This window comes from Saccoglossus kowalevskii, chromosome 7 (genome assembly GCF_978046115.1).
Source record: "Saccoglossus kowalevskii chromosome 7, keSacKowa6.1, whole genome shotgun sequence".
In the NCBI taxonomy this organism is placed as follows: domain Eukaryota; kingdom Metazoa; phylum Hemichordata; class Enteropneusta; family Harrimaniidae; genus Saccoglossus; species Saccoglossus kowalevskii.
The window spans coordinates 19,728,172-19,752,943 of record NC_140647.1 but is presented as its reverse complement, the minus strand read 5'-3'; the positions used below and the strand labels follow the sequence as shown (position 1 = coordinate 19,752,943).

General features: G+C 35.5%; 2 protein-coding genes and 1 long non-coding RNA gene across 7 annotated transcripts in view; 2 read left to right on the top strand and 1 right to left on the bottom strand.

Annotated features, from left to right (window-relative positions):
• The window catches only part of LOC102801661 (cell division cycle-associated 7-like protein), a 21,908-nt gene extending 7,276 nt beyond the window's left edge, over positions 1-14,632 (bottom strand). For both annotated transcript variants that reach the window (XM_085501266.1, XM_085501267.1), the window contains exons 1-7: positions 14,452-14,632; positions 7,664-7,753; positions 7,034-7,102; positions 6,160-6,321; positions 5,968-6,063; positions 2,156-2,278; positions 330-479 (exon numbers count right to left, since the gene is read on the bottom strand). In XM_085501266.1, the coding sequence (XP_085357392.1) occupies positions 330-479; positions 2,156-2,278; positions 5,968-6,063; positions 6,160-6,321; positions 7,034-7,102; positions 7,664-7,753; positions 14,452-14,484 (723 nt within the window). In that variant the 5' untranslated portion in view covers positions 14,485-14,632. The remainder of the gene's footprint in view (positions 1-329; positions 480-2,155; positions 2,279-5,967; positions 6,064-6,159; positions 6,322-7,033; positions 7,103-7,663; positions 7,754-14,451) is intronic.
• Positions 1-24,772, top strand: part of LOC100374410 (pyridoxine/pyridoxamine 5'-phosphate oxidase-like) — a 27,932-nt gene extending 3,160 nt beyond the window's left edge. Inside the window, exons 2-7 of one of the 4 annotated variants that reach the window (XM_085501270.1) lie at positions 15,169-15,390; positions 17,206-17,305; positions 19,737-19,790; positions 20,452-20,580; positions 20,901-20,971; positions 21,511-24,772. In XM_085501270.1, coding sequence (XP_085357396.1) covers positions 15,169-15,390; positions 17,206-17,305; positions 19,737-19,790; positions 20,452-20,580; positions 20,901-20,971; positions 21,511-21,676 — 742 coding nt within the window. In that variant the 3' untranslated portion in view covers positions 21,677-24,772. Of the gene's footprint in view, positions 1-14,829; positions 15,391-16,568; positions 16,669-17,205; positions 17,306-19,736; positions 19,791-20,451; positions 20,581-20,900; positions 20,972-21,510 lie in introns of those variants that run through there. The other 3 variants (XM_085501271.1, XM_085501269.1, XM_085501268.1) reach the window with 3 other exon arrangements.
• Positions 10,837-12,022, top strand: LOC146740571 (uncharacterized). The gene is made up of 2 exons (XR_014929988.1): positions 10,837-11,195; positions 11,818-12,022. It is a non-coding gene; the product is annotated as an uncharacterized LOC146740571 (long non-coding RNA).

Sequence of the window (24,772 nt, the reverse complement as noted above, 5' to 3'; positions counted from 1 at the left end):
AATATTAAAGAGGGCCACTAGTTCACTACACCTTGGCACATTCCATTATCATGTCAGGAACAGTCAAATGCAAAACACAGCCGGCAAAATGAGCATTTTGACCTGAAATTGAACCATTTTGTTAAGTAGTTTTATTTAGCAAATTTTCAAATCACGTAGATACATGTATTTTCCCCTTTTCCTCAAACTGTTGCAAACAAGTTTGGCTGTTCCTCCTTAGCCCTCAGTAACCACTGTTTCCTTCCATGTGGAAAAGCAATTGGGTCTATCCAATATGCAAACATACGAGACACTACTATTGTGTCACCCATTGCCATGACAGAACTTACGGGGTCTTTGAGAGCCTTCTTAGCATCTTCTCCATACCGATTACGTAAACATGGACCACAGAACTGACCACGAACACCAAAACATACACCAGATCTACAGATAGTCTTCATATCATCTGTCTTCTGTCGACATTGGTGACAACTTTTACCCTGCAATACGAAATCAACAATCAAAGTTGACAAATAAAACCAATACAACATATGTATGCAGTCATGACTCTTGAACAGGAAAGCAAATTAAGACAGTTTTCGCCAAATTCAGTTTATTAATTCAAACAAGTCATTGTCAATGACACGTCCCCGTTCCGTTCATATTTGAGTGACATATACATTCAAAGCAGATCATGACCGAAATGCACCTGCATGTGTACAACACATTATTCTAAATCTGAACAAAATCCATCCATGCATGACTGAGATCAGGTTCCGGAATTGTGAAAATACGTGATTTTGATGCATTTTCAGCCTTAAAATGGCCATCATTCAGCTATTGTTAAGCGGATGATGAAACAAATGCACATATCTATTTGTGACATGATGTACCATGTGTGTGTGAAGTTTGAACTTGATCAATCCAGACATGTTTTGGATACGGATCCAGAACTGAATTCTTTAAAACAAAATGGCCGCCAGTTGGCCATTTCGAACTTGATCCGAAAAAAAAAATAACGTGCATCAAGGTCCTATTATGTTTAATGTATGTACCAAATTTGACTGAAATCCGTCCATGCATAACTGAGATCCGGGTCCGGAATGGTGAAAATGTGCGATTTCAATGCATTTTCGGCCTTAAAGCGGCCGCCATTTGGCTATCGTTAATGAGTTCATGAAACAAATGCACATACATACTTGTGACATGATGTACCTTGTGTGTGTGAAGTTTGAACTCTATCAATCCAAGCATGTCTCAGATACGGATCCAGAACTGAATTATTTAAAACAAAATGGCCGCCAGTCGGCCATTTCAAACCCGATCCAAAAAAAAAAAATGACGTGCATCAAGGTCCTATTATGTTTAATGTATGTACCAAATTTGAACGAAATCCGTCCATGCATAACTGAGATCCGGGTCCGGAATGGTGAAAATGTGTGATTTTGATGCATTTTCGGCCTTAAAATGGCCGCTATTCGGCTATCGTTAATCAGATCATGAAAAAAATGCATGTGCATATGTCCCATATAATGTGTGATGTATGAGTGAAGTTTGAACTTAATCGGTCCATGCATGTTCGAGATACAGGTGATCACGGACGGACGGACGGACGGACGGACGGACGGACGGACGCACACAGGGCAAACATAAGTCCCCGTTTTCGGACTACGTCCGAACGGGGACTAATAAAATTGCATTATGGGAGAGAACTTCCCATTATATTCTTTATTCTAATTCACTAAATTAAATGTCAATTTTTTGAAATGTTTTAACAATATCACAATTAATGACAATAATAATGACTTTGTCATCCTATATCAGCAAATTAATTTGTGGCATCATTGTGACATTAAAGCGAGGGAGTAGTCACTCGCGCATGCGTCAGATGGCCATAGCGTTTACAAACAAGCATCTACCCATAAGCCTTTGCGTTTTTATCACGTGTTGTTATCGTCGCTTGGGACTCAATTCCTGCACGTGCGCAGGTGACAACCCTTTCGTTTTAACTATTTAATATTGTAAGTATAACAAATAATCTTGCTCTGACTGGAACCTCCCTTCAGTCCATTGTGATATAATGTTGAAATGGAGGCCAATTGTATAGTTTGATTCAACTTTATAATAGCAGGTCCAGCCAGAACTCTGCAGCGTATAAATCAGAAACCAGTCTTACATTAATGCTGTCATAGTTTTTTTCAGCTACACTGTTAGCAACCATATCTAGATCCTCATCAGTTATCTCATCCGCTGTTCTATCATCAATAACAATACCAGAATATCTTCTTTTTTGAGGAAGCTAGGGCAAAACAAAAAAAAAAAAAAAAAAACAGTAACACAAAAAAAACTAATACATATAACGGACTTTAATTTCTAAGACGAGTGATGACTCCACTCCACTCCACTCACTCCACTCACTCACCCATCCATCCATCCATCCACCCATCCATCACTCACCAAAATTAAAGGCTAATTATCACCATTTTTTAATCAATTTTAATGGCACATTCTCACTAATCACTCATGATGCAGTAGAACCATTTGTAACCTCAAGGCCTGATAATGACATTAATCAATTACCCACAATGAGTATTGTCAAAACCAAATAGTACACAAAATGTTGAAAAAATTCATAAATGACATCGATCAGGGACTAAAAATGCATGGACGTCTGCGAAAAACTATTGAGGTAGTGGTAGTAGTTCTAGAGACATCAGTGAAAAAGATGCACACATAGAGAGAGAGAGAGAGAGAGACAGACAGAGACAGAGACAGAGACAGAAAGTTAATACAAAGATTTTCTCATGTACCTTCTTTGTACCAAAATTGATCAAATGCACACAAGTATACATACATGGACAGGTAGAAATAGCATGTGATTTACAAGTTTATTTTAATTAGTTCTATCATTAAACACACCATGTATGTACATGAACATGATAAATGTACATAGCTTATTTTCTGTACATGCACTTTACGTACGTAAATGACATTTTATATTTTAATGATTCATCGTAAAACATATGTGCACTTCTATTAGAGATGCACTACTCAAAGTAACTTTAGTAACAGACATGGCACAAACGTTAAAGAAATGTGCAGATAGATTGATTATTAATGCAGTACAACTAGACAGCATATACGTGCATTTCAGGAAATAAATTTTAATCAGTTCTATCATTAAACATGTATGTACATATGCATGATAAATGTATATACCCTATTTGCTCTAATAGTAGCACACACAATTTTCATGAAATATACAGATAGATAAATCAATTATTAATACAGTACAATGTTTTCTTTCAACTAGACACAGCATGTATTTCAAGAAAACTTATCACACCAAAATTGAAACTATGACAAAAAAAAAAAAGAATTTCATGGTCAATTTGTTATCCAAACTAGTCATTGAAATTAATGCTTTTCTTCTGATCGTGACAAGATATCAAAATATCATAAGTGGTGACGCACACATTTTAAACTGACGTGAATTTTTGATAGCTACTTGCAAGACTGACTGATTGGCTACCCAACACTAACACCTAACAGTCAGCCCAATCTAAGAGCAGGTTTTTTTTTTAATATATCAAATTCTGCTTTTTAGATAGGATTTTAGACTCAACTGAATATTTGTGGCAGTCAAATTTAAAGTATATTCTATATAGCAAAATGAAAAAAATTGCGTCATCAGTACCTTTTAGCATTCTTTCTGCCCATTCTCCGTCGCAGAGACTATGGGTCTTTTATCACTAAGCTAGGTAGTCGCCAGGGAACGTCCCACTAGTCTCTGCCACAAGCTAATTTAAATATTAATGACCGGACCTACTTTTTGTTTTGCCTCGAGTGCGTTCGCGTCGCTCCCTGGGGGTGGTCCAAGCGACGCGGCAGGAAGTAGATGTATTGGTCCGTTGCTATGCAAGCGAAAATCATATAAAATTTATTTTGAAATCACGCCCACTGGCATTTTATGTTTGAGAAAATTACCTAAACACGTTTGTACCTATCGATTTCCTAGTTCGCTATCTCTTTTCTAACATCGCCCAGTTGTGACGTCATATAGCAGGTGAACGAAAACTGGGCAGGCGCGAGGCGCCCGCGTCACCCCGAGGCAACGACGCGAACGCACAGACGATTTGAACTGAGGATTCACATCTACGTCTCCTACCGCACGATCTACTTTTTCATTATTTTAACACTTTGAAAAGATTTTAGCACTGAATGTAAAAATATTTGACATTTATTTTAAATACCACACATTTTTTTCAACAGAAGCTTAGGATATCAGAAACAAATGAATTAAACAAGCCATGCATGGCACAGTCCCCGTTAGTTATCAAATTTGAGATATATAGTTTTGTTTATAGTAATATAGCTGGAATATAACCATGTCAGGAATATGATTTTTTTAACATTAAAATGATTGACATTTGTTTCTGATCCTCAAACAAGTACTTGTCGTTATTGTGAGATATTGCTCTGGAACAGCATTCAAAATCAGCCATTTTGAATACATGTATATATATATACGAATATATAAAATTTGAATATAATCAGTCAAAGTATTTAAGAGATATGGCTCTAGAAGCCCAATCATTAAAACAAAATGGCCGCCAGTCAGCTATTTTGAATCCAATCTGAAAATAAAATGACATGCATCAGGAACCTGTAATGTCTAACGTGTGTTATAAGTTTGAACAAAATCCATCCATAAATGCAAGAAATGCTTGATATTCAAGGATTTTTTTAGCACAAAAATAGCACACTTTGAAAAAGATCATTAAACCAATATATCCCTGACATGATGTATAATGAATATTAAAAATTTGAACATAATCAGACAAAACAAGTCAGACATATGGGTCTGGAAACCCATTCATTAAAACAAAATGGCCGCCAAACAGCCATTTTGAATCTGATCTGAAAAATAAAATGACGTGCATCAGGAACCCGTAATGTCTAATGTATGTACCAAGTTTGAACGAAATCATCCATAAATGCCAGAAATGCTTGATATTTGATGATTTTTTAGTACAAAAATGACAACCATTCGGCCATTTTGAATAGGATCGTCAAACTAATATATCTATGACATGATGTATAATGAATATTTAAAATTTGAACATAATCAGTCAAAACAATATATTGGAGATATGACACGAGAACCACATTGATTAATACAAAATGGTCGCCAGTCGGCCATTTTGAATGTTATCTGAAAAACAAAATTATTTGCATCAAGGTCCCATAATGTCTAATGTATATACCAAGTTTGAGCAAAATCCATCTGTAAACAGCCGAGAAATGGTTGCTTTTTATGATTTTTTAGCACAAAAATGGCCGCCATTCGGCCATCTTGAATCAGATCGTAAAACAAAATGATATGCATCAAGGTCCTATAATGTCCAACGTATATACAAGGTTTGAACAAAATCCATCTGTAAACAGCCGAGAAATGGTTGCTTTTTATGATTTTTTAGCACAAAAATGGCCGCCACTCGGCCATCTTGAATCAGATCATGAAACAAATTGACGTGCATATGTATGATATCATGTATGATGTATGTGTGAAGTTTTATTGTGATTGGTCCAGGCATTTCTAAGATACAGGTCCGGACGCACGCACGGGGGTCAAAACATAAGTCCCCGTTTTCGGACTGCGTCCGAATGGGGACTAAAAAACGCGGAATACCAACAATTTTGATGTAAAATGTCGCCTGTGGCAGAGTCTAGTTGCAGCTCTCTGTGGCTCCCTAGGTCAAGAAGACTCTGCAAGGGAGAGTGCTTTCTGCCATCACTGCTTATTGACATGATAACTACTTTGAGATGAATATACATGTATATATATGTATATATTTATATTTATAAAGAACAAATTGCCAACATGACATCCTCTTTTTGATGTTGAAAACAAAGTCTACAATGACAAAAACCATCAAATAACACATTTATTCTGATCACTACAGTAATAGATGTTTTACAACTAACCTCATCAAATTCCCAATCTCCATCTTCATCCGCATCCTCCTCCTCACCCTCTTTCTTCAGTTTTGTTTTAGATGGTCCAAACCGAATAAATAATTTCTGCAAAAATATATTTTTATTGTTATGCATTTAAATTTAAACAGCTAGCCATAATATACTAATAGTTAACCAATGTTGATCTTCACTACACATTACCTTTACTTTCTTAGATGAGATCTGATCATCATCTCCATTTTCATCTACATCTTCCCGCACTCTCTTAGTTCTGGATCGGGTCTTTGGTGGACTAGCTCTTGCACTGCGAGGAGGATTGCGTCTTTTTTCAACCATTTCAGATGGGAAAGATCTTCGAGACGTCTGAAAAATTAGCATACTCATCAATTTAAAAGACATTTTGTAATCTAGACATGTAAGAAGACACTGTTAGGAATCAGATTGTGATTAGTGGCAAGCAGATCGTTTCAAGGAGAAAGATTAGGTGGTACTCTTTCATATTTGGAGTATTTTATTTGCAGTAAATTGTGCTGGTGTATAAAAACAGAAGATGAACAATGAAAAAAAAAATGCATTAACAAATTGTATCGAATGCCATTCTCGAAATAACTTTCCAAATATTTTCTAATAATTATATATTTTTTTAATGACTTCTCATCTAAGAGTAAGGAAAATAATTTTGTGATTCAATAATTAGTGCTAATTCATTAGCACGTCATGGACGCATCAGAAAATCGTACATTTATATAGTGTTCTGAAAAAACATCTTAGTAATTCCTGGAATTTCTAATTTGATAAAATGAAATTCACAATTTGTAAACAAAGTAAGTGTAAATACAAAGGAAATGACAGGCCATAACATTTTTATTCATGGCTCATGTTATCTATACAGTCGCATAAAGTGTTTATTTTGAGGACTGACCTCCCCAGCAGTCTACAGGCCGATTCAACTTGATTTGGACTCTGGATTCCTACAAAATCATTCCTGTTAGAGGCTGGCACATTGAATTACAGCAACCTCCCACACCCCTTGTCTTTGATTCAAACATTCAATCTTGCTCCGACCCATACTTACCTTAGGAGTTGCCTTCTTCACTGGCATTATCCCAGGAATCTTTTTAAGTTCAGCAAGTAATTGGTTCAACTAGAAAAAAAAAATTGTTTTATAATATTAACATGGCAGGGTGTAACACTGGACTGTTCTCTATGACAGTATTCACGAGAGTCGCTTAAGGTATACTTTAAATACATGTACCAGCATTTTACTTGCCACAATTTCGTCACATTTTTATACCAGTATTTTTCTATCATTTTAGTTGTTAATTTTGGAACAAATTGACATCTCGCAACTGGCTGCACTTTTTGATAAAAATTTGGGAATAATTTTTGGGAAAAAAATGATTTATGATCATTTTGTGAAAGGTGACAAAAAGTTGGTATTCAAAAGATGATATCAAGTTGCATTTTATCGACTACAGGTATTCACAGAATACTGTAAAATACTTTATTTTAGCTGCAATTTATTTTCGCTGAAACGACATTTTTGGTGCTTTGTATGGAATTAATTTCCACTGAGTTGAATGTAAAATATAGGAAAAAAGGTATACTAGCTGGATTTTATTTTCACTGAATCATTCTTTCAGCGAAAATTAAATCTAAGCGAAAATACAGTATTCTACTACAGTAACTGAATGATAAGATTTACCATTGCCTGGTTCTCTTTGATATTTAACTGTCGTTTTCTTTCATAGCTAGTTTCTTCACCATCGCTCTCACAGTCTGATAAATCAGTCGCCTGTAAGCAAATGTGTTCATATACTGTAAAAAGGTTAATTATTCACTGGGTTTTAATTTCGCTGAATGGAAAATGCGCTTATTTAAAACCCAGTGAATATGTAAAATTTAGCATAGAATACATTATCTAAATGATAAAACCGTGAATTTAAAGTGCCTGTGCAATGCCTGCCCACCCTCACGTTTCCCATTTTTGATCTGTATCCCACTGAAATGGGCAGTTATTGATTTTTTGGCTGAAAATGATTACTCGTATCCAAGTATTTTTTTTGAGAGAGTTTTTAGAAGTTGTGTTGTGGGCAGTTGCAGTGAAACGTAAAGTCATAGTGTAAGTATTCACACGTTTCTAATCGATCCGAAGGTGCGACATCAGTGGACGAAAGCCAATTAACCTCAGATTCATTTTTTGCAAAAACTGTCCTCGTCCATGACAAAAACAACTAGGTGTAAAGAGAAACGCCGACAACATAAACCTGGCGCAACACTTTTGAAAGAAATAGATTCCGGACCATGATCACCGAGGCGGATTTCAGAAGAGAAAGAGACGTCTGGCAAGTGTTTCAAATGAGTTGACTTTTTTGCAATCCTGATTATCGTTTTATAGAGACCATTCAGTCCCTGTTAAGTAAAAGCATGGAACTATAAACCCCAGGAAGAACAACCACTTCGTTTCCTTTGAACTATGATAGTTGCCGCGATGTCAAATGTTTATTTTGACTGTTTATTTTGTCGCATTAAAAAATAAGCCGATTTACGCAAATGAACGTTTATCTCCGACTATCGGTCATTTTCGGAGTCAATCGGACGACTCTGGGAGATCACGTGACCGAGTTGTTTCGGTTATAGCATAAAAAAACAATGGCGCCAAGACAAAAACACTGATAAATGATCGACATTCAACGGGAAAAAAAAACACATTGCCACTTCTGGCGATCGAAGGGAAAAACGGAATTAGTCGGGATATCTCAACAACAAACAGCTCACCAAACCCCATGTTTCGCAAACTTTCGCAACCTTATTTTTTCGAGGGTTGAAAAAAACAAGAAGTAATCTAAAAACGACATTAAAAATTATGAAAACTCGCTAAAACTCCGACCCGTTGCATGATTTCCGGTACACTGAAGGTCATCCTGCAGACCGACTTGTTTGCGCATGCATAGTGAACGAAATATTTTACTGCGCAAATATGAAATTTTTTTTTCAAGTTTTCCGTTTCCAGCAAAGCGGTTGAAACGGGCGTATCGGCGGCAACTAACATGGAGTATGACTAATGTCGTGGAAACAAAAGCGAAAGCACTGTAAGATAAACTAAGACAAAGGTTTTTTTAATCCTCTTAGTTTCGTTGTTCTTCCTGGGGTTTATAGTTCCATGGTAAAAGGTAGCAATAATTTTGACAGTGACACAAAAACAAAGCGTCGGACAAACAGGAAATTACACAGCCCTTACAGACTGCTAATTGTTTTTTTCATTTTCGAAGGCTAAAAGTTTCTGAATTGTTTGGTGGTTTGTGTTGAATGTCGAATTCACACCTCTGTTCTTTTTTTACCTCCATGATTGCAGCTTGATCTGCGTAATAATTTCTGAAATAAGAATCCGGGCTTGGTCAATGTGTTTCCACCAAATAAAGTTTTAATATGATGTTATAAGTATGACAATCACGCCATGGATCACGCTAACTCGAATCCACTCTGAATTTATCTGTATGTGTGTCGATCTCGATTATTTTTGTTATCCAATTAAACGCCGCTTTTAACGCACTTGCCCTCGTCGTAACCCGACGCGTTCACCTATTTCAACAAAATTTCAATTTATTTCCACGCGGCTGTCATTTATTTAGTAACTGTGATTTGTCGTTTTTTAAATTATTTTATAGTGATCACTATGGTCTAATGTTTAGAATGTCAAAATATGTTCTCTTTTATTTTAATTTTGAAAGTTTTACTCAGACAATCGATGAAATAAAACAGTGTAGTGACGTGCCTAGTAACCTGCTAAATAACGAGATAATTCCGACGTCAAATTCTATTTTGTCCAGCGACAGTGTACAAACGTGCGCCGCTGACGATCACGGTGACCAGCTACACCAGAACGAACATATTTCGCATCTAACTCAAGCCCATGCAACAAAAATTGATAGCATGTGTTCATTATGGTCCATTCCTCCTCAACGAACAAGTACATAAGTGAAAATTTAGTCAAAGACGAGAAAACTGCAGAAGAAATTTGCCTTATTTACACGTATCGACAATGCAAGCTGCCATGCGACTTCCCCTTCTGACGTCACAAGGGGAATTTCTGTATGCAAATAAGAAGCTAATGAGGAGCCTCGTTTTAAAATACACAAAAATAAAGTTGTCGTAGATTGAGTTTAAAACACATTTTTTCACTTAAAAAAATAATTCATGCTTAGAAACATAAAAAATAATATTTATGTATCAATGGATAATTTTAGGTGTGAAAATAGCAGCCATTTCACAGGCACTTTAAAATCCACTGAATATGCCTGAAATGGTAAATCGGCGAAATTTAAACCCAGTGAAAATTAGTCATTTTACAGTACTGATTACGCTTTTATAGTACACAAGCTGGTTTAATTAAGTAAATGAGAAAATAATTGAAAAATATTTAAAAACTCCAGATTTAGGGAAGGTTTGATCACAAGATCTTTTTGACTGTTATCAGTTAAATCTTACTTCCAAAGTACTTTTAACTTTCCAATTTAATGTACACTGCTCTCATAATTTTTCAAGTATTGCTAAATGTGATAATTAGAAACAAAAGACAATAAATTGCATCTTGGATAAACATCATATTTGTGTAATGTTTACAAATTCTTCTTGAGATACTAGTACAGTATATGGTAATTTTTAATAAAAAAAATCAAATTACAGATAGAGAGCAAAGTTTCACAACATTTCGTTTTTATTGAAATCAAGTTGAATGTTTGCCAAAATATTTTTTTTTCTAGTCTCTTTATGGCAGTGTTCTCCCCACATAGAACAAAGCATGGCGGTACCGCCATGCTTGGCGACCCGGCCGCCACGCTTGGGCTCGGACCGCCATGCTTACAACTTCATCGCCATGCTAATAGGATGCATTGTTTACATCCTTTTGACCCGCTCACACGTAGCACTGCATAAATTATCACCGTCTACGCCACGGCGGTTTGAACTTGCCGGGACAAATTAAACAGTCCCATTGTTAAACACGTGTGAAGTACAGACGCTGTCAATGGGGAACAAATTGTCACTCAAGTTGCAAACACCGAGATCTATACGACTAAACATGTAAAGGAAAAATAGGTGATGCCGCCCGGCTAAAACGTACAATCACCGCTAGCACAGCACAGAAACGGAAGCGTGTAGAAACACGGAAACGGCGCGAGGCTGGTTTTGATGAATCGTGGAAAAAGACATTTCCCTGGTTAAGGTCAATTGTTCAGGTAAGATTTCGTAATTTTTGAAATAAAATGCCAGTGTGTGCATGTTTTGCCGATCGTAAGAACACCGAACATGGTAGGCCTACACCGATTTCAATCAACATCTTAGACACGAGGCTGGTATAGACACGACATGAAAAAAAAAACATCACTCGTTACTGTCAACTTTTTTTAGATTATTTATGGATATCTTCATAGATTAATGGGTACGCGTATGTTATAATTTGTCCAAGCAAAAAAAAATCATCGAATTTTGTAATCTTCCGGTCACATGTTGACCTGTGTAGGTATTTCCAAGATGGCGGCCTGTCAACGTCTTGCGAACGACAGCTGCTATCATCACGCGCTATGATCGATGGAATCCCGATTTGTATACATAATTCTATCGTTACGTTTTAATTTTAATTGAATAGTGACCTCATGTTTTTTTTCTTCGAAATTCCCGAGTCTCCTTGTCGTTGACCTGACAAAACCAACATGTAAACAACATGTTTTGCAGACGAAATGCTATCCATACGGCACTGGGTTCCCGATCGTGGCACAATTCAATCGTTATGTTTACATTTATTTGAACCTCAATCCTCATTGTTGTTTTTTTTTATTATTTTTCATTTTTTCCCACTAGGAATGTTGTGCAGTTAATGCTCAAAGCACGTCTATGACGAGTTTAACTACAGTAAGGCAGCCAATGTTTGGAGTACAACAAAGTCAGAAGGATTAGTTTAGACCAAGTTTTATGGAACAGTTCACATTAAATGACGATCTTGTCAAATTATGGTATATTATGTAAAGTATTATGTAATTTAAATAAAGTCTCTCATACATTTTAATACTGTCTTGTATGTTTGTTTTTGTGAGAGTGAATCCTGAAAAATATGCAAATTAGTATGCAAATTAGCATGCAAATTAGACCGCCATGCTTGCCTCTGAGCCTGGGGAGAACACTGTATGGACAGTAGATAATGTCTCATAGTTAAAAAAAAAAAATATTTTGCATGACCAAAATTCTGGCTGTATTCATGTGAATCTCAGCAAGTGACATGATGAATATATTGTGTCTGTAGCCAATCGCATCACAGGCAAGTAGTCGATATCAAATTTAATTACACATTCAATGTTTCCATAAGGTAATGAAACAACAAGTCATTGTCAATGACACGTCCCCGTTCCGTTCATATTTGAGTGACATATACATTCAAAGCAGATCATGACTGAAATGCACCTGCATATGTACAACACATTGTGCTAAATCTGAACAAAATCCATCCATGCATGACTGAGATCCGGTTCTGGAATTGTGAAAATACGTGATTTTGATGCATTTTCGGCCTTAAAATGGCCATCATTTCGCTATTGTTAAGCAGATCATGAAACAAAGGCACATATCTATTTGTGACATGATGTACCATGTGTGTGTGAAGTTTGAACTTGATCAATCCAGACATGTCTTGGATACGGATCCAGAAGTGAATTCTTTAAAACAAAAAGGCCGCCAGTCGGCCATTTCGAACTTGATCCGAAAAAAAAAAAAGACGTGCATCAAGGTCCTATTATGTTTAATGTATGTACAAAATTTGAACAAAATCCATCCATGCATAACTGAGATACGGGTCCGGAATGGTGAAAATGTGCGATTTCAATGCATTTTCGGCCTTAAAGCGGCCGCCATTTGGCTATCGTTAATGAGATCATGAAACAAATGCACATACATATTTGTGACATGGTGTACCTTGTGTGTGTGAAGTTTGAACTCGATCAATCCAAGCATGTCTCGGATACGAATCCAGAACTGAATTCTTTAAAACAAAATGGCCGCCAGTCGGCCATTTCGAACTTGATCCGAAAAAAAAAATGACGTGCATCAAGGTCCTATTATGTTTAATGTATGTACCAAATTTGAATGAAATCCGTCCATGCATAACTGAGATCCGGGTCCGGAATGGTGAAAATGTGCAATTTCAATGCATTTTCGGCCTTAAAGCAGCCACCATTTGGCTATCGTTCATGAGATCATGAAACAAATACACATACATATTTGTGACATAATGTACCTTGTGTGTGTGAAGTTTGAACTCGATCAATCCAGACATGTCTCGGATACGGATCCAGAACTGAATTCTTTAAAACAAAATGGCCGCCAGTCGGCTATTTCGAACTTGATCCGAAAAAAAAAATGACGTGCATCAAGGTCCTATTATGTTTAATGTATGTACCAAATTTGAACAATATCCGTCCATGCATAACTGAGATCCGGGTCCGGAATGGTGAAAATGTGCGATTTTGATGCATTTTCGGCCTTAAAATGGCCGCTATTCGGCTATCGTTAATCGGATCATGAAAAAAATGCATGTGCATATGTCCCATATAATGTGTGATGTATGAGTGAAGTTTGAACTCAATCGGTCCATGCATGTTCGAGATACAGGTGATCACGGACGCACGGACGCACGGACGCACACAGGGCAAAACATAAGTCCCCGTTTTCGGACTGCGTCCGAACGGGGACTAAAAAGAAATGTCTGTATTTTCGAAGACACACTCAAATAATTTATTATTATATGGACCGTTTTTATTTTATTTTATTTGTATTGTCCAAGAGTCTAACGGGCTATTGCTAAAAAGTTAATTTACAAAAACATTAGGTAATTTACATAAAAACACAAGCTAATTTGCCAAAAAAATTAAATGTTTTAATATGCTAAAACTTATACATCATTGTTTTTTCCAAGCCTTATTTTATTAGTTACAAATCTCACACACATTATTCTATCTATAAATTTATAATAGAAAAAATTGCAAAACTCCCAGAATACAAAACTTGCGTCACACTGATATACCTTATCATTGTCAGTCAATGACAACTCGTGAATGGTGGACGAGTCTGACCTTTGCTGGCCGAATATCCATATATGGAATCGAATCTGCCATAAAAGGTGAAACCGGGAAAATGCGTTTAAAGGTCTCCGCGTCACTTAACAAAATAAACATAGAATGACAGAAGGATGTCACGGAACATGCTTTATATGGATTTTTATTCAAAATTTTAGGAGTTCTTGTTCGTTGCCCAAAAGTTTCATTCAGGAAAAAAAGAAAAAATCCAGTTGCTGGTGAATGTAAGGCGGTGAGGGGAGTTAGCTCCTGCGAGTCCGGCTCTTAGACTTCAATTAGTGACGCCATGTGCAGCTTGACTTGGCAGTTTGGTACTAAACAAAAGAGATTTACTGAATGGATATTGAATCGGCAACTAATTATGCATTACCTTTGTAACTGAGGGTGCGTCAGCGACTTCCATTTCGACTTCTAGGTGAAACAGCAAAGACAAGTATTCGCAAACTTCTGATTGTAAAGTTGCCAATTGCACAGCGTCCGTATAACGAGCGTTTGAGACTGTGAGGGCGTTAAGGAAAATGGATCAGTCACTGGACGAGTTCATTTTCACAGGGTGTGTGCTAATATGTCCTATTTAATCGAAAAAAACAACAATATATTACTTTGAAATCAGATACTTTCATAGTCTGCAACACCGTAAAATGAAAAAACAAACAATGTTTCATCTTATATAATTCCTTTCCAAATTCATATGTTAAAACCCTGACTGTTTTCGCCAGCGCACCACGTGTCAACTTTAACCTTTGCCCTCAAATGTAGAAATGACGTGACGTTTGTCATGTTTCATGTTCAGAAGTAAACGTTTTTGTATTTACAGATGATTGTGGCCAGTTGTGACACTGGCTAACGATGGTCCAATTGGTGTAAAGTCACATGCCGTACAAATGACGTTACATTGCGACGAAATATGCATTTGACCTCAGATTAGTCATAGATTAGCTCCGTGATTTAATAGTCGGAATCTTGACATCGCATCAAGCATCGGCGTCAAATCAAACAAGCCTTTTTCAAGTTAGCAGTCAATGTTCCTTATCAAAACTTTCCGATATCGCATAATAACTCATACTAGAATTGTTCGATTCACTAGCAGTGGCGGCAGAGGCGAAAACATGACCGATAAGAAAGTTGGAGACGATGTTCCGGATTTAGCACGCATGAGAATGCCTTACAAACAAGGACACGAAACATTCTCCGAAGCACACCTGGTCTGTAAAGAGCCCATAGGACAGTTTGCTGCATGGCTGAAAGATGCGTGTGAACACTCTGATATAGGCGAGGGAAATGCAATGACGATAGCTACAGCAGACAAGTAAGTTACCTACCCGGATTTCGTCTGTCGTTATTTTGTTAAAATTATATATATATTGGTAAATTCCCGAGGGAGGAATAACACTTAGAAATGATCTACTTGTTTCATAAGAAGGCTGATAAATTTTGAAAAACTAACAGTTAGAATTTATCTGAAATATAAATCAAATAAATAATCTTACAGTTATTATTCGATTATTCAAAATCTGGGAAACAATTATATATGAATAGAATAGAATAGAGTAGAATAGAATATTGCTTTATTACAACGTTAAAGAAAATTTAACAATTTTTTTTTTGGTTTCTACACATGTAGAAGGTACCGTAATAAAGCTAAAAAGTAAACAAAAAGTGTGACAAACAAACAAGAAAAAGTAAACTACTGTGTTAATATTATTTGCTCTCTTATTGTATATGCTCTTTCGATATATTTAATTATATATGTGTGGCTTGCACCACCACCCCATACCCCTTCTTTCCGTTGTTTGTTCCCTGGATTATGGCTTGTTTGGACAATTTTTCTGAGTGATTTTACCTTTCCCAGATACTTTCCCCAAAAGTACAACACCAAGTTACTTTGGTGTCATTGCTAGCTGTACATAGCTCAGTTCTCTAATGAAAGAACACTCCCTCCTCAGTAGTTACATAAAGTAGAAAACATGTATACAAAAACAACAAACAGGGGATAAAAAAATTATAAAATTATCTGTGATAATCTATAATTTACTATACATGATACTATAAAACCTATACATCTTTTGAAAGCTTATGAATATAGGTAAATTTGGTAGGGCAAATGCTATATGCATTTCTATTAGTCATGCACTTCTAATAGAGTAAATACAGTATTCGCCGAATATAGATTCAGTAATATTTCACTGTTCTTTGAGAATACAGTATTTTCTCTATATTGTGAGCAATCATCTTTGCGTAAGTGTGAATTTAATAAGTATCTTACATGCATTTTTTTTTTTATTTGCACTACTTTCAAAAATGCATTTTTAATTGAGCAAATATGATACCGGTAGATATAATATTTCAGGTTAAAATGGCTGATTAGAGGTGAAATAATAACAAAAATGCAGCTAAGAGACGAGTAGAAATATGTCAGACTCACCGTAAGAGTAATTATTTTAGCTTTACATGTTTTATGAAAGTAACAATATTTGATCATTTTAGAGAAGGAAGACCGTCAGCTCGTTGCTTGTTACTTAAAGGTTTCACAAGAGCAGGTTTCCAGTTCTTCACAGATTATGAGAGCAGGAAGGCAAGAGATTTGGTAGGTCAGGTGCTAGATTATAATTCTAAGTCTAATTAGTTCGTGTTCTCTTCAGCAGGATTTAATTTTAGTTAGGCACAGGGATTCTCAAGATTTTTTTTTAAATCAAAAATGAGTGTTTTTTCAATAAATATACAGTACAACTCAATCACAGTATCATATTAAAAGTAGAACTTTCTCATAAATGAAAATATCTAGAATTATTAATTTTGCAAATAAATTGTACTCGTGATCATTATAAAGTTTTGTTATTCTGAATTATTTAAAAAATCTGGGTATTTAAAAAGTGACAAAAAGGCAATTTTTTAATTGTTCCTAAAATTAAAAAAAAATAATATAGCTCAAATTAAGATTTGACAATTGTGTTTGGAAAACTTTGCTATCAATGTCAGTCACTAAAATTGTTGATACCTTGGGCAATGCCAACCTTATTGTTGTTGATTGAAGGTGCCATTATGTGAACTTGAATTGTACTGTATCAATCTAATTTAGTTTTAGTTTTTATCTATTAATTTATACATTTTCTTTATCTGTCAGAGATGGTCGTCCCAGTGCAAGAATATTGCTTTTAAAAGGTTTCTCTAAAAAAGGTTTCCAATTTTATACCAATTATGGGAGTAGAAAAGGTCAAGAGTTGGTATGTGATGATCACAAAATCAAATCATCCAAATTTACTCGTCTAGTTGTAATTTCTTATCAGTAGCTACTAATGCATGCTGCTGCAGTTATCCTGTATTCACCTTAGAGGGCTAGTGGTGTTATTCTAGCTTGTACACGTATCTCTGTATTGCTTGCTGTAAACACTTTGATAATTGACCCTACCATCGCTGCTCCATTATATGTGTGTAATTCAAGTACAATCAGAGACAGAATAGTGTGTTCCTCGCATGGTATCTGGACTTTACATATAAACAAGTTATCAATACTGCTTTTGTGTTTTGTTACTTACTACAAGTTGCATAGACTGTCGACAGTCCTCGGGCCTAATGTAATTGTGTATCCTAGACATTCAAATGCCTAAGGGATGGGAAATGCGGAGCACTCCATACTTCCTGTCCTGGCATTCAAAATTTATTCACGCCTATTATGTTTATACATGTACACAATATTTATTAGTAATACAAGGTTATTACGAGGATACCTCAAAACATGCACGGAGACATTACAGCTGGGGTATTGACCTCCGCTGGGCAGCGTACTGTCTGAGTGCATAATTTGAGGTATCCTCGTAATAACCTTATTATTATACATCTTTTCCTTCAAAGGATACACCATGGGAATGCCGAAATCCAAAATCATTTAACTTCTTTGTGTGGAGTTCGGTCAAACTCTGGTGGCAGCCATGTTTGCTTTTATTATTAGAGGACACTTGCACGTAATCATTCCATATTTGGAATTTGCATTTCCTAATATGGTAGGATAAAAATGCCCCGTAAAATACCGCAAAATTACCGCACACTGTAACTTATGGCGTTATGGTGACAGACGTATAATAACAGATTAATATTAGGTACGACCGACTGTCGACAGTCTACAGTGCTCTTCAGGTGGCGCATGCAAGAGACAAACACACTATACTCTACCTGATTGTACTTTCTATATTCTTACCCTACTATTGCTGCATTTCATGTAGTAAGTTGCATCATCAAAGATACTTTTACATTTTCAGTGTACAGCTGGTGTAACACATAATGAAGCTCCCATTGAAATTTTGGCTTCAAATGAAGTTTACCAAATATATTAAGAAATACTGTGGAATACTTTATTTTCGCTGGAATTAATTTTCGCTGAAAAGGCTTTTTGGGCGTTTTGTGTGGAATTTATTTTCACTGATTTTTGATGTAAAATATAGGAAAAAAAGTATATTCGCTGGATTTTATTTTCACGGAAACATCCCTTCAGTGAAAATAGCGAAAATAAATTCCAAGCGAAAATAAATTATTCTACAGTACTTTTATACACATTACTGTTTTGTGGACATGGACCAATATAAGATAAGAGTAAATTACCACTCGCCAGACAATTTAACACTCACAGCCCCCAAGAAACAATTATGCAGTACAATTCAAATCAGGTGTCTGTATGCATATATGGCTTACATGGTGCATGCTTTATGTACACGGTATTTCATGAATGTTCTCCCAAGGAAATAGCATAGAGTACCAGCTAATTTGCATAACATAATATATTTTAATTTCCTCTATTGTATCAGAGGTACATTACTTGGGGTTTGTAACTACGGTGACATGATATCAAGATCCCGTCACAATCTCGCTCTCACACAAGCGTTCCAACTCAGAAAAAATGCGAATGCGCATGCCCGAGGCAACTAGGATACTGGGATGTCCAGGTGGATCAAAATAGCTGCCCACGATATGACGGATTACGAGAACTATATTTTCTGTACATTTTCGATGTATTACATTTTTCACTAAGATAGTGACAAGAAAAGTTTTATTTTTTCATTACAAACCTTGAACATTGATATGCGTCATGTCAGAAGGTCGTAGCCTCAGTCTCGCTATCTACGAGAAGAAACTTGAATGGGATCTTGACATGATGTCACCATACAGTACTATTGCGAGTTGCAAACCCCAAGTAATGTACCTCTGATTGTATATATTGTTATGCTAAATTATCATGCTACTTTATAATACCCTAGGGAGAACATTGATTCATTCCATACATGTGTATGAAATCCAGCTGTATGCTCTGTCCTGTTTACATTCATTTAACATATTTGCTTTGTATTTTTAAAGGTCCTATTTTAAGGATTTAGTATTCAAGGCATGCAGCTTCTGTTGAATATGCACTTCTAATAGAGAAAAATACACTTAAATTCTGATATGTGAATGGGCCAATTTAAAAACTGAAAAAAGTGTAAAACTACCGGTAGTGGAACTTGTTTTATTTCTTTCTCACTAAGAAGTAATGCAACAATATGGATCTAGCATTTGAATGTGGTCGTTTCCTGCCTGGTTGTTCAACTGTGGGAGGGAAAGGAGTTAAATCAGGTAGTCCATCTAACTCGTAACATATTATTATTTAACACTCGTTTTATTTGGCAGGCCAGTAATCCTTATGCAGCGTTGGTTTTCTTCTGGGAACCTTTGCATCGATCTGTGAGTATCTTGTAGCTGTTTCTCTGTAACAAACTTAATTGTACATGTACATTAAAAATGCTGATTTATCACTCAGTGGTGCTGAATAATAGTTTATAGGGCGATAACCATTGTGAAGTGCTTGTTCAAATTTTATGTGAACAAACAATGTATTCTACAAGCATTGTGTACATCGCTATAAGCTCCTTATCAAACAGGACACGACACAACTACCACCTACCTTTATTCTGTTCAGGTGTTACATGTATTTTTAAAAAATGGGGTTGGCTTCACCTAAATGAATGATTGTTTGATGAATGTTACTTGCGGGTACTATAATGTGATACTGTACATACTACTTGATTATCAGCTTGGTTATCAATAGGGAGAGTAGCGTCTGATTATTTCAGACAGATTCAGCGTTGTATCTTAAGGTAGAAGCCTATTCATAACCCAGAAAGTTTGTCATAAATCTCATGAAACAACGTTGTGAGAAACAAAAATTTTTTTAAAAATTGCTATTTTAAGAACAATTTCATAGAACACCATGAAATATTTCAGAACAACGAAAATTGCCCCATCATTCACTATATATCTTTTTGAGATATGGTATAATATCTCCGTTATAGAAACCTAGGGTAAAAGTGTTATAATACTGGGTATTTGCATTTTATTATCTTAGGTTCGAGTACAAGGTTCTGTTGAGAAAGTGTCGGTAGAAGAATCAACGGAATATTTCCGTTCTAGACCACGTGAAAGTCAGATTAGTGCTTGTGCTAGTAAACAAAGTTCAGTCATTGAGAGCAGAGATGTAAGTAGATATCAATTGCTTAACACCTTGTTATGTGACTCAACTATCATAATACAAGTTGGGTGGACTTAAATCCGGGGAGTCATCACCTGCGCATGTGTCAGATGGCCATAGCGTGTCATTGTTTACAAACAAGCGTCTACCCATGAGCCTTTGCATTTTTAGCGTGTGTTGTTATCGTTGCTTGGGACTCAATTCCCGCGCGTGCACAGGTGACGACCCTCTCGCTTTAAACTCATTCATTTTAGTAATACTGTACTAAGAATATCACCAAATATGTGTTATTTATATCAATAGCCCTTTGTAATATTTTTATTTAGGTTTTGACTAAAAAAACTGATGAGTTGAGGAAACTATATGCTGATAAAGAAGTACCGAAACCTGAAAACTGGTAAATATTACAACTTGTATTAACCTTTTCACCACCAGACTTTCTCGCCCAAATCATTCTGCACTTTTTTCCTACATTCTGCAATTTTTCTGGAAATGAACCCACATTTTGTAGCCAACAGACACAATTTGAGTAAATTTTCAGTTTTTACTTAAAAAAATTTTGCTATTTTGTTCCAATCTTCTGAATGAAGTACAGACTATAAATGGGATATGATGAAAAGAGGGAACTGGTGGTAAAAAGGTTAACCATTATTCCTCAATCTTTATGATGTTTCATACCAAGGATTTATAAGAGTAGGGTTAGCGATGGTGTGTTATGTGATGAAGACCTCGCTCAAACTGGAGAAGTCGTGCGAATTGCGAGATGGTCACAAAATCACAAGAAAAACTTTCATATCTGAATGTCCTAATGGAAATTAGTGAGTCTGTGAAAGAACCAATTCTTGTCAATATAAGACCATTTTCTTAGTGTCCTATTTGCAAAGCGTAAAATTGTTTTTCAATGCTTTGATAATTAATGCGTTTTTTATACCACAGGGGTGGATTCCTAGTGAAGCCAGAAGTTGTTGAGTTCTGGCAAGGTCAGAGTACCAGAGCTCATGACAGAATTCAGTTTCGGAGACCAAAAAATGGAGAAGTTGTCGATGAAAAGATGACACACACGGGAGATGATGGATGGGTATATGAAAGACTATCACCATAGCGACAATTTATCTATGTCTTGAATTATGCATTATGTGTAATTAAAGGTATACTGTTAGATGTAGGGCACCATTTAGTGATAACAGAACGTAAAGATGAAATGCAGTATTGTGAACATGTTGAGCTCGTGCTCTGAGAACATTCATCTTGGGAATATTATGTGACCTATTTAGTGGCATGGAAAATATTTAACATTCACCCTTGTTTCAAATTACTGTGAAAGGGAGCAAATATGAATGATATCAAGCCAAAAAGATTGCCAATATGCTGACGCATTGAAATCACTGCAATTTCAACATTTAATAAACATTCCGATAAATTTGTACATATTCCTGCCAAATATTTCACATAATAGTAGATCTCAATAAATCTATACAATTTTTCTCAGTGCATCTTCAATGAAATATACACTATGTACAATGAACACGTTACCATATTTACTCTATTAGATGCACATGACCATATATAAATGTTCTGTTAAAAAGAAAAATATAAATGGATCAGTAGGTTTTTATAATCACACTAAATTGCAAATATTTTTGTCTCGTATGAACCTCTATTGGAGATGTACTTCTAAAGGAACAAATATGTAAGTTACATAAGCAAAAAAACTGGGAATATATTCTAGCATAAAATATGTAATTGTGACCCTATCGTCATGAGGTCATTCATATCTCAAGAAAATAGGAAACCAGAGAAATAATATAATAATTATTATTGTAGGCATAAATTACATATTTGTTGCAAAATAAAAAAAGAGTATGCTTCATTGATTATTTCATTTATTGAAGGATCAGTGATCAGTGACATGTTGTCATGTAAAGTTAGATCAATCAGTTATGTTCACCAAAGAAGTTATCGTACCTCTCCGAGCATAAACCCCTCCCTGAGTATAAGCCTACCCCTCTGTTTTTAGACATTTAACAAGTTGAGGGCATCCCCAAGTATAGGCCCAGGGTGTTTTTACCGGTAAAAGTAATTTTTCATGTTGTAATGCTTGATGCTTGATTGTATGACTTTTACAACTGCTGGTCTGCAATTTACATGAAACTGCAAATGTATATTTGGATGTATAATCCAACGTTATTTCAGGTTGACATCAGTGTACATAAATTTTGTATCAATCCAAGCCACATGCTGCACTGTAGTAATCACGAGTGAATGCTGACATCAACCTTAAAGAAAATGTTGTAGTAATATATATTTATCACGTACATATTTACACAGTATGACATGGTGATACGGCGGAATGTTGAAATTGGAACTATTGCTGAAAAATCATTGTGTGCACCTTGTATGTTAATTTTGTTGAAGCCAGTGTTCTATTTCAAGTGAACACCTTGTGTATGTAGTGTGGTGATTCTGCTCGTTGGTGATATTTGCTTCAATTTACTAGGATTTTTAGCTCCGCTGTCGACTTTGTCGAGCAAAGCTTATCATATGAGTGATTGTCCGTCGGCGCCGTTCTTGTCGATGTTTTACTTTTTTGACTTCTTCTTGAAAACTACAAGCCTGAATGCTTTGATACTTGGTGTGTATGTACCTGGGGTAGACCTCTCTTAGATTTGTTCATTTCATGATATCTTCAATTCTCTAATTTTGGTGAATATTTTTGGTAAAAAGTGATATTTTCGACTTCTTGTTGAAAACCGCAAGTCCAATTGCTTTGATATTACATATATATAGGTACTACATGTGGACCTCTCTCAGATTTGTTCATTTTATGTTGATATCTTCAATTCTTATTTTAGTGAATATTTTTGTAATTTTTGATAAAAAGTGATATTTTCGACTTCTTGTTGAAAACCGCAAGTCCAATTGCTTTTATAATACATATATAGGTACTACATGTGGACCTCTTTCAGATTTGTTAATTTCGTTGTGATGTCTTCAATTATCTAATTTTGATAATTATTTTTGTCATTTTTGGTGAAAAGTGATATTTTCGACTTCTTGTTGAAAACCGCAAGTCCAATTGCTTTTGTATTACATATGTAGGTACTACATGTGGACTTCTTTCAGATTTGTCCCGTTGCTTTTTATATATATATTGTTCATTTTCTAATGATATCTCCAGTTCTTTAATTGTAATGTGCATTGCTAACAGCGGAGCTATCTCAGCCAACAGGCTGCTTGTTTTTTAGTTTCAACTGATTTTTCGGAGGGGCTCAATAATATTTCTGAAAATACACACATGAGCTTTGTAATAATGAACCATTGTTTCCATAATCCGTAGATGTCAGACGGTATATAAATCCACAATCTCTGGACAAACTACAGGCAGTGCGTACAGTAAAAAAATGTTTGGCTGTTTGTGACGCATTGCGCATAATGTAGATATTAAAACATTTGAAATTTTCTGTAGATATTAATTTGTCATTCATCCAAGATTGATGGTTACTACCAGTTGATTTAAATCCTACATATATAAATATATCCATGATCTGCACTCACGAGAGAGATTAATTTTATATCCATGATCTCTACAAATTTTATTTATAGATGTGCACACTCTATAGAGATTAATTTTATATATACCAGTAGATCATATGAATTTCTACAATTCTGATGTGTCAGGTGTTCAATTTACTAAAAAACTGCATGAACATTTTATTTTTTAGCGTGTATATATTAACACTTTCAGTGCCAATGTCATCTTTTATCGAATAAACCCGCAGTATTTGTTCATACATTTTGACTAAGACCTGTGACCATTATAAAATTATATTTAGTTGTCTAAAATTAACAAATTAGAACAAAATATTTATAATTATTGGTGGAAAAAATAATGGCACTCAAGAAATTTAGTATTTTTTTTTTCTTAATAATGTAGGTATCATTGTTGTAGTGTAAATCATAAGGGGTTTGTGGTTTTATGGGACTTCTTAAAAATCTTCAGATGAGTTGGCACGCTTGTGATCAAGCCAACTGTCGCTTTTCAATGCAACTTTACATTTTTGCCCCTATTACTAGTACCGTACATTTTATTGAGGGGAGGCAAGTGGGGTAGCTGGTACGGTTTTACGGGAAATAAAAAGGGTTTTTTTACAATATACAAGAAAATAAAGACGTTTTTACAGTTTACAGTGTTAAAAAA